The 10,050-nt window shown below is 40.7% G+C and overlaps 2 protein-coding genes across 10 annotated transcripts in view; one reads left to right on the forward strand and one right to left on the reverse strand.

Moving 5' to 3' along the window:
- Positions 1-2,718, reverse strand: part of camsap2a (calmodulin regulated spectrin-associated protein family, member 2a) — a 47,376-nt gene extending 44,658 nt beyond the window's left edge. For all 7 annotated transcript variants that reach the window (XM_032525730.1, XM_032525729.1, XM_032525726.1 and 4 more), the window contains exon 1: positions 2,465-2,718. In XM_032525730.1, the coding sequence (XP_032381621.1) occupies positions 2,465-2,603 (139 nt within the window). In that variant the 5' untranslated portion in view covers positions 2,604-2,718. The remainder of the gene's footprint in view (positions 1-2,464) is intronic.
- Positions 2,719-2,942: 224 nt separating this feature from the next.
- Positions 2,943-9,884, forward strand: ddx59 (DEAD (Asp-Glu-Ala-Asp) box polypeptide 59). 3 transcript variants are annotated; one of them, XM_032525741.1, is made up of 8 exons: positions 2,943-3,179; positions 4,175-5,040; positions 5,505-5,687; positions 5,798-5,887; positions 6,140-6,391; positions 8,442-8,594; positions 9,268-9,396; positions 9,531-9,884. In XM_032525741.1, exons 2-8 carry the CDS (start codon positions 4,192-4,194, stop codon positions 9,789-9,791), a joined length of 1,917 nt encoding a protein of 638 aa, XP_032381632.1. In that variant the 5' UTR covers positions 2,943-3,179; positions 4,175-4,191; the 3' UTR covers positions 9,792-9,884. The 3 variants fall into 3 exon arrangements, with proteins under 3 accessions (XP_032381632.1, XP_032381631.1, XP_032381633.1); XM_032525740.1 differs by lacking the exon at positions 2,943-3,179 and adding an exon at positions 3,614-3,727 and having other exon boundaries at positions 9,531-9,883; XM_032525742.1 differs by lacking the exon at positions 2,943-3,179 and adding an exon at positions 3,965-3,985.
- Positions 9,885-10,050: the final 166 nt, after the last annotated feature.

Genomic DNA, 10,050 nt, shown 5'->3' on the forward strand with positions numbered 1-10,050 from the left:
GGGCATCTGTTAAGTAGCCTGTGTGTTAAGAGAATATGGAGATAAATACACATATTCACTTGCCTCAACATTTTACCCAACAGGACAGCTCCTGGTCATGGAGCATCTTCTCTGAGCTTTGCTTATGAACCAGAGTTGTATCGCACATTAAACACAGGTAGCAGTTTGTGCTTGACAGTATTTTGTAACAGCAGATGATCTGCTGCATGAACTACATCTACTAGACTGCATATTCTTGATGCACTCCTGCATTCGGTGTAATGAGGCAGATGCATGTGAAGTATTCAGAGCAGCGTAGGCAGGAATCTGGAGATGAGCCCGCTCTCTCTCGTCATTGAACGCTTTCTCTCCCTTCCTCCTTCTCTCTCCGGAGAGCTGTATTTTTGGAATCGGCCCATTTTGTTCAGTCCTGATTGAATATACACTGGAGGATCTGCAAGGAATCTCGTGTTTGCTGAGCTATTACAACTTAGCGCAAGTAATAACAATGTGCTTGGTGGCTTCAGCAGGCAAACAAAGCTGTATTAGTTATTATAGAGCTGATGTGCTCATGTCCATATGAAGATTAAGCAGATAGATGAAGTAACTACAACAACGGGGGTGAAAATGAGAGTGAATGAAAAAGAGCAAAGCACAGAAAAAGAATCTAAGACAGGCAGATTGTCTTGGGTTTATTTAAAGTCTTGCACTTTGCATTTATAAAAAAACATTACCCGGAGAAAAAGCCAGCTTGTGAATATTGTAATTTGGTTTTCCCACCCAGCCTCAAATGACAGATGTAGGAGCTGTTCGCCCCAGGAGCCTTTCAAAAATATTCTCAACTTGTGGTGTTTGAATTAAGTGATTCTGTTTTTGAGGTAAGTCTGGGCAGACAAAACCAATCTGATATCAAATATCTGATATCTGATGATTGCAAATTACCTGCACTAGTGTATCGCTGAGGCACCTCACAAAATGATCTGCCTCAGGAATCAGCTTCCGACCAAACCATTTCCACTTCAGTGAGTGAATGCAGCGAAGCCTCATTTATCCGCAGGCAGTCATTTAAGCACAAGCTGCTGCTCATTTAGTTTCTGTTACGTTTGTGTGTTTCAAATGATTTGATTCAGCCAACATATGTGGATAGCAACAGTAGCCCTCAGTGTGAAACACACAGGTATTATTACAGCTAGCTAGATGCTATGGTTAGACTGTGATAACTCTGATAGAAGGGACTTCAACGTGTTTGCAGTGAAATAGCTTTCAATCGTTTTTCAGAAATGTGGGTAGTATCTTTTAAACTTTTGGCCAAGGGCCATGCATTATAGTTTTAAATATACTGTAGCTCCAAGGCTACGGATGGTAGAAGCACGATGGCAATCATTCAGTTGTTCTGCATTTATGGCTCAGAACAGAAGCTCCAACTCTGTCATCTAACATAAGACAAATGGCATGTGCAATAGGGTACTTGCTTAGAGTTTTAAGATCCGGTCCTGTAAAAAAAAGAAGAAAAAAAAATGGGGACATCCCCACTCACTGTATGTAAATGTTTTACTAAAAAATGAAGCCATAACCATGTGACAGACATCCCAATTTAGCACATTTTACCTCTTAAGACTAAAAAGCCTTATTCTCAAGTATGTTAGATGGTGATTACCTCTATAACAGACACTTCAGTTGAATCCCTGCTGCTTGTATTGTGTAAATGTGACTTTCTGACTACTTTTTTCATTGCAAAAAAGATTTTACCCTTTAAAATGATACTCATAATACACAGAATAACAAGTCACATATGAGAATTAAGACAGCGATATCAATTGAGGCAAGATAAATATGAAGGTGCTCCTCCATGAGGAAAAGAATGAACTATTATTTCTGAAAGCACTGTGGATTTTTGTCTTATGATGGTTAGGAACTACAGCTGAGCATACAAACCAATTTCCTCAAAATTACTGTTAACAATTATGTGCATTATTTCTGTGCTAGAAGCCCTGCAGTCAATGTATAAAAAAAAAATCTCTTTCTCTCTATCTATATCTGCGATGCATCCCTTTGGATGCTGTTCCCTGAAGGTGACATCCATTGGGACACCTTCTTACCTCCATGTTTCTACACAGAATAGCTACTCCCTTTCCATTAACAACATTTTGAAAAATGGAAAAGGAAACTGTTTTTTATCTTTCCTGTTGGGATAATATGTATCGCCTTTCCAAGGCAATTCATTTAACATGGTCCACAATGAGCAACACATTGTTGTTTGTGGACCAAACAGGTTTTACTCTGATGGAAAAATCACTGGTGGGGGCACTAGTAAAGAATACTGGCAATCAATGATGAGTCCACAGAGTCCATATCTGTCTCTTGTGTTGGGGATTATTTAAAATGTACAAGGGTCCATTATTCACATGCACTGCATCAGTTTCTGACAAACATGGATTTGACAAACAAAATTATTCGAGCAGCGTGCAGGTCACTATACACCTACCTGTCCCGTATGCTTTGGCCATCAGCCATGTGAGGCTACAACAGATTTTGGCTCGAGAGATGTCATAGTGCTCAAACGACTTTATTGCTGGAGCAACGAAGGTCTGCTTAACATCCCTGATGTCTTGAACTTCTCCCATTTTTCCCCTTCAATTGTATTCTTGAACCCTATGAAGGAACACAACGCGAAAGCATCCCACTACTGGAATTTCTTGGAAAAAACAATAAACGACAGTGAAATGATGAGATGGGGTGTCGTTCCGCAGACTATTGACAGGCTCTTTCAGACAAAACAGAATGCGAGATTGGCTGCGGATTTTTCGTCTCGTTGACACAATGAGTCGCTAGTCTTGGCGTTTCTCATCCATACTGCTGTCTACCAGTTGAAATGGGCTTCGTCAGACCAAGCTGGGAAGGTTTCCTTGGATTTCAGAGGAAAAACTGTTCTTCAGCTGGCATAGAAAGACAAATATTTCCATGTGGGGGTTCTTTGGAATCAGACGGCGTATCCCTTTCATGTCCATTTATTCTTGTATGGATTACTTATGTGTTTAGCATTCCCTCCTCTATTCTATCCATTGGTGCCGTGGTGCGATTTTCCTGCTGCCGCACTGTGGCTCTCCAAGCCCAGCACCTTTGTTGCGAAGTGCGCATGCGCGGACGTTTCCTTCAAAGCCATCGGGAATATTAACACTTTTGCTTGGGGGCAAGATACGGTTTGTTTTTTGCCTCTTTATTGTATTTTTCTATCATATATCTATTATATTTTCTGCAGAACAGCAGACTAATTTAGACTCATTCAATGTCCTCTTATATAGGTCTAATTTATTGAGTTTTCGATGAACAATTGAATGTAGCATGAAAAGAGGAAAGTCTGTCTGCAATTAGCCAGAAAACAAAACAGAACGGAGGGTTTTTATTTTGTTCTCAACTTAACTGACCGACCTTGGTTTAAAGTTACTGACAACTGCACTTCACTTACTCCAGTAATTTGATTACCTTGTAGACAGTTTAGTTTAATTCTCCAGCCACACCCACACGCATATGACCTCGGATAGAAGACTTTCTACAAAGCAAAAAAAATTAAATTATAAACACGTAAAGAATGTCAGTTATAAATGATCCTATATCCGACAGAAAGTAAAGCAAAAAAAAAAAATCGCTGTTCTACAAACCACATTTCCCAACGTGCAAATCAATATTACGTCATTACTATGCGTCGGTGATGGTTTTGAACTGTTGGAGGAAAATGCGTTGGAAGGAGGTATGTGGTAAATTATATGAAACATTCAGTTTAAGCTACTTACTGACATCATTTATGAGTCCGTTGCGGTCCAAGTGTGGCTCGAGAAACGTTAGTCAAAAATACATCGAAATGCGAAAGCTTTTGACTTGTTCGCCGTAACCAGGAGTTACATTTGTCTTTCTGAAACTGTAATTTCGTTACTGAACGATTAGTTTCTACATTCTAGCTCATTTGCACCTGGAAATATGACCTTTAGTCGATATTTTTAATTTTAAGGTGAATTTAACATGCGTTATAAATGGCAATGAACGCAGGCAAATCACATTTCATCTTTGTTGATAAAATAAATGACGTTATGCTGTCAGTCCCGAGTTTCCACAATTTTGAGAAGTTGCGGTTACCAATAAGACCTCGAAATCCTTGACATGAACTTAATGTTTACATCTGTTTCTCTGTTGTTTACAGGTTAACAATCCATAAACATGTTTATGCCAAGATCCCTGAAAGTAAAGAGACCAGCCCAGGTCTCAGGCCAAGTTGTGAACAAGAAAAGCAAGGTGGGTCAGCAGGAGAAAAAAGACGAAGGCCGTTCAGTGACACTTGTTCAGAAGGAGGAAGCATGTGAAGACACCAAACCACAGGATGAGACAATACAAGCAAGTGGAGAGTCAACAGGCTTGACAGAGAGCTCAGTGGAAGAAGATGGACATAAGTCTGCCTCAAGTGATACGGGAGAGGAGGAGGAGGAGGAGGAGGAGGAACCTGTCAAATCATTCAAAAAGAGCCAGAGATGGCCAGAGCCAGGAGAGCCTGTCTGTGTCATGTGTGGTCGCTATGGGGAGTACATTTGTGACAGCACCGACAATGATGTTTGTAGTCTTGAGTGCAAAGCTAAACATTTAACCCAAATGGGGATGGGGACTGGGGCTGATGCGTTTAACCGTAAAGACAAAAATGGAGATGAAAGGAGTCAACCTCAACAGCCAGCAGTTGACATTGGTGAAGTGGGTGAAAGGGAGACAGGCTATTCCTACAGGGATGACCGGTTCATATCTGGCCTAACCGATGAGCAGGTGCAGAGGATTAAACAGGAGCTGGGCATTGAAACCCAGGGGAGAGATGTCAGGAGACCCATCGTTGAGTTTGAACACTGTGGATTCCCTGCCACGCTTAGTGGCAACCTGAAAAAGGCTGGCTATGAGGCGCCTACGCCGGTCCAGATGCAAATGGTCCCTGTTGGTCTTAGCGGCAGGGATGTGATTGCCAGCGCTGACACAGGCTCCGGGAAGACCGTAGCCTTCCTGCTGCCAGTGGTAGTGAGGGCTATAGAGGTACAGTGATGAGTATTTACACTCAAAGAAGGCTACTATTTTATCTATTGGAAATATTATCTAGAGGAAATACATTTTGACAAAACGCCAGCAACCTGCATGCCAAGCAAATCCACCTTTTAATAACAATTTACACCCTGATTTCTCCCTTACTGATAAACCTGTAAAGGTAAAGGCTTGTGTAACACAACATACAGTATAACCTGGCGTTCACATAACCTAAGGTTGAGGAAAAATAAAATGTAACTCTAAAGTAACCTTTTAAAAACAGTTGTTTGGAAGAGATGTACAAGCTATCTTGAGAGCTGCTTTGTAACCAATGCTAAAATATTATGCAAAGATCTACCAAAATGTTGCATCGGCCTTTGTAAATATCGGCTCTGTAGTTTTACTTGCTTCATGGCTAATAGCATTTGAGCTTGCAAATGTATTAAGATGCTTTATGATTTCATTTGATTTTTTAGAAACCAGCACACAGTGCGAGTAGCCCTGTGGCTCTCATCCTGACTCCCACCAGGGAGCTAGCCATCCAGATAGAGAGACAGGCCAAAGAGTTGCTGATGGGCCTCCCCAACATGAGAACCGCACTGCTGGTGGGCGGCATGCCTCTTCCCCAACAACTTCACCGCCTCAAAAGCAGCATCAAAGTAGGCCTACGGTCTATGTTTTCACAGTCATTTCCTCCTCTAGTTAAAACATTGTTTTGAGTCTTTATGTTTCCACAGCATCATGTTGTTCTTCTAATAATCCCCTTTAGATTATCATAGCCACCCCTGGGCGACTCATTGAGATCCTGAAGCAGAAGGCAGTGCAGCTGGACAAAGTGAAGGTTGTGGTGGTTGATGAGGTAACAACCAACACAATGCAATTCAGATTTGCTCAGAGTTCAGCATGCAAAAGGTTTCCAGCATTTTGTGGCTTTCAAAACAAAAAGTCCCTAAAGGATAAATTAATGGAATTTAGAAGTACTTGTTATATCCAGTATTTTACTCAACAGCACAATAACAGTTTTACAAGTATTTGGTTACATGCTGTTACGTGTGTAGAAATCCTACAATTCCTGTCCTGGAACCATGTGAAGTTGTGGTGTTTCCTGTAGGTCGACACTATGTTGAAGATGGGCTTCCAGCAACAGGTCCTGGAGGTTTTGGAGCAAGTCCCAGAGGATCACCAAACTCTGCTGGCGTCAGCCACCATTCCAACAGGGACGGAGGAGCTGGCTGGCCGATTGGTTCGTGACCCTGTCCGCATTGCTATTGGAGAGAAGAACCAGCCCTGTGCCAATGTGCGGCAGATCTTGCTATGGGTAGAGGAACCCTCCAAGAAGAAGAAGCTGTTTGAGATCCTCAATGTAGGTCACGGACATGAGTTTAGAGTATTTTTAATAGTGACATGAAGAGGTATGTTGAAAAAGATTTTTGAGCCTGACCGATAAAGATCTAATATCCCGATATATCGGCCTATAAATATTTAAAATATATATATCCAGAAACTCATAACAAATTGTAGTTTTCCCTAGTTAGTTATGAGTTCTCACTAAAATAGTAAGATAATTTGTTTCATTGTCACAACAAAACAGAGAAACATCAAAATATATTAAAGTTCTCATAAATCAATATACAACTTAAAATATAAAAACTGAAAGTCCTTTGAACAACAACACAATATATATTTAAAAAAAAAGTAATTGTTGCTAACTGGGACTTTTGCAGAGTGCCCTCTGTTGGACAAACTATGCAACACAAACACTCATAATACGGTTGACCGTCTGTTTTATTTTTTTATTTGTCATTATAAATGATTCTGATATATAATTATTATTTATGTTTTCTTTCTGCCATTATATATGCCGATACCGATAGATCGGGAAATGCCTGATATGGCCCTCCAATATATCAGTCAGGCTCTAAAAATAATGCTCCGTCTCCTTTTTTCAGCTTATCTGGTTCTCACTTAAAGTCTCAAAACATGTTGGTTGGAGTTTCACTTGAAGCACACTTTCACTGCCAACATAGGCTGTCTTTAATTCTTTAAGAGGTCAGCAGTTTTCTTAGTTCTTGTGTGAGACAAACTCTAATTGTACTCTGGAGAACCAGAAGGTGGTTTGCCAAGCACAAACCCAGAAAGTCGGTAATTATCTCAATTTTAGTTCATAGTGGCTGTATAACTCAGTCTTGATACACACTGGTACCCGCTTGGTATTTTTTTAACTGACTTCTACTAAGAGGTAATTCCTCAAGCTCCAAGGACCAGTCTCCCCACAACACCATATTTCGACAGCCATGGCCCCCGTCTGGAGGCAATGAGTGGGCCCTGAGCCATGGCCCCACTCCAGGAATCCCAGCAATGGCTTGCACCATTTATACAGGGACAGGAAGGGGCTGCTTTGTTAAGCCAGTAGGGAATGTTGTTAGACTATTGTGTGAGTAACACTAGCTTCTCTTCTGTGTAGAGGGTTGTGGTGACGGGAAAGTTACATTATTTATAACTGCTGTAAATTAGTGCAGTTTAAAGTATAAGGCTGCTGTCTCTGAACAGGGAAAAGGGGTTGATATTACAGTAGTACTGTGGAATTGGATTGTTAATACACTGGGACTGAATGGGACACCAAACCTCTGCAGTGGACGTGACTCAGATATGACATGAAACAGTCATTTCATAAATTGCAGTTTTTACTGCATGGTATATGAACATTGACTAAACTAAAGTCAGATAATTGTAGCATGTTCTCACAAACTGGAGCAAGAGCAGTAGACAGAGCTGTGGGAAAGCCCCATCATCACTTTACTGTACTTACCCTCCTGCTCTAGGCAGAAACACTTTATTAGTCAGCATGGGAAATAACTATAAAAAGGGACAGATGAAAACAGGCTAGTTTTAAAGAATATGTGTATAGGCTTTGTAAAACTATTCCTGCCATGTCCAGGTATGAATGGCAGGAAATAAATTGGGACGGGAAAGTTTTCCCCTGTCTGTTACAGGTTGACAAGCCTAAACTCATGTCTTCTGATTAACCCTTTTTAGTTGCAGCAAACCCAAAATATAGCCAAACGAGTGAATGCGATGTAAGCAAGCCCTTTTTCAGTACTTTTTTTCCTCGAAAGTGGGATTCTGGCAGGAGAGTGATGGCTGCTATCTGCTGGAGGATTTTGACCTTTTGAACATGCCCAAAAGTTTAAAAAGCTGCCTCGAGCAAGATGACATGCGTTCAACTTTTAAAATTCACATTCCTTGTAGCTTGATTAGCTAATCATAAATAAAAGTTAATAGGGGAAATAGTCAGTATACTGTACATGAGTTTAATCTGTTGTTACTAAAATTGGTCAATGTAGAAATGTAAAAATATATATATATATGTTTGTTTTGACATCACTCCTATGTTTTTCCTTGGGGCTTTGCAGGACAGTAAGCTGTACCAGCCTCCAGTGGTGGTGTTTGTAGACTGTAAACTGGGGGCTGATCTACTGTGCGAGGCGGTCGCCAAGGTGACAGGCCTCAAGACTGTGGCAATCCACTCTGACAAGAGCCAGTGGGAACGCAACCGCATCCTCCGGGTGAGGCCAGTGGCAGCCAGAACATGCAGTGTCAACTGGATAAATAGCAGTTCTCCCATGTCTGGTGTCCAAGAGTGTTGCTCCAGAATTACTTTTAGCTGGAAGGCCGCAGACACCTACACTGCTTAGCATAAGTGAATACAACCATGCTAAAGTTGACTAAAAAGAGGAATTAAAAAAAATAAAAATAAAAATAAAAATCATCTTTTGGAAATTGATCTTAATGCCTTAATTAAAAAAATAGGATAAATCCAACCTTTAAGGACACCAATTTTCTTTGTGAAAGAATAAAAAAGGTTCTTCCTTAAAATACAGGGGACATAACTAAGTACACCCCTATGTTAAATTCCTATAAAGACAGACAGATTTTCAAGGCCAGTTATTTCATGGATCTGTAATTAAATGTAAATTTGGTATCTTTGGACACTTTGAGAACTTGACCATAATGTAAAATACACATCTGTGGTGTGATTTGTTTAAAAAGATGACCAACCATTAGATCCAGCCGAGTTTATAATTACATTTGTTTAAATCCTACTTACCCTGTGAGCTCCACAAAACCAAGTTGCAGATTGGTGAAAATGAAGTCATTTATAACGTGTGCTGTCAGTGCTGGGTTTTGACAATGCTTAATATGTCTGGCAGTGTAATATTTGCTCCGTTTCATCCTCAGGGTCTCCTGGATGGAGACTTTGAAGTGGTGATCAGTACAGGTGTGCTAGGCAGAGGACTGGACCTAGTCAACGTCAGATTGGTGGTTAACTTTGACATGCCAAACACAATGGATGAGTATGTCCATCAGGTAAGTAAGGCCCTGAGTGGAAAATTAGTCAAGTATAAGAGTGGTAACGTTCAACTTCAGAGAGTGTGTGTCTGTGTGTCTTTTTGTTATGTTTGTTTGATAAAGAATACATCCCCTTATTTCTTCCTGTCTAGATGGGCAGGGCAGGTCGGCTGGGACACAGAGGAACAGCCATCACCTTTCTCAACAACAACAACAAACGGCTGTTCCTGGAGGTGGTGAAGCGGGTCAAACCCACAGGGTCCATCCTGCCCCCTCAGCTCCTTAATTCACCCCACCTCCATGAGCAGCAGAGGAGGGAGAGACAAAAGGCCAAGCAAGGGTCTGATGACACGCTGGTCACTAAGAACAACCTCATAGACATCATAAGGAAACACGACCGGCGCAAGAAATAGTCTGTTCTCCCAATCATTCCTGCATTAGTGCTGAATATTTATTTGGTTAATGTTTATATTGTTTATTAAAAAAAAAAAAGACTTATTCTGAATAAATAGCTTCTGTAATGTAAGACAATTTATTCCAATATAGTTATTATCCTCTCTAATCCTCTGATTTCTACCCAGGCCTGAGGGACAGTCTTTACTGCCACCGCTGTCTTTATTGAAAACTCAGGTCCAGGAAAATAATACTGCTGTAAATGTATTTTTTTTTTTT

The sequence above is a fragment of the Etheostoma spectabile genome, chromosome 9 (assembly GCF_008692095.1).
Source record: "Etheostoma spectabile isolate EspeVRDwgs_2016 chromosome 9, UIUC_Espe_1.0, whole genome shotgun sequence".
Lineage (NCBI taxonomy): Eukaryota > Metazoa > Chordata > Actinopteri > Perciformes > Percidae > Etheostoma > Etheostoma spectabile.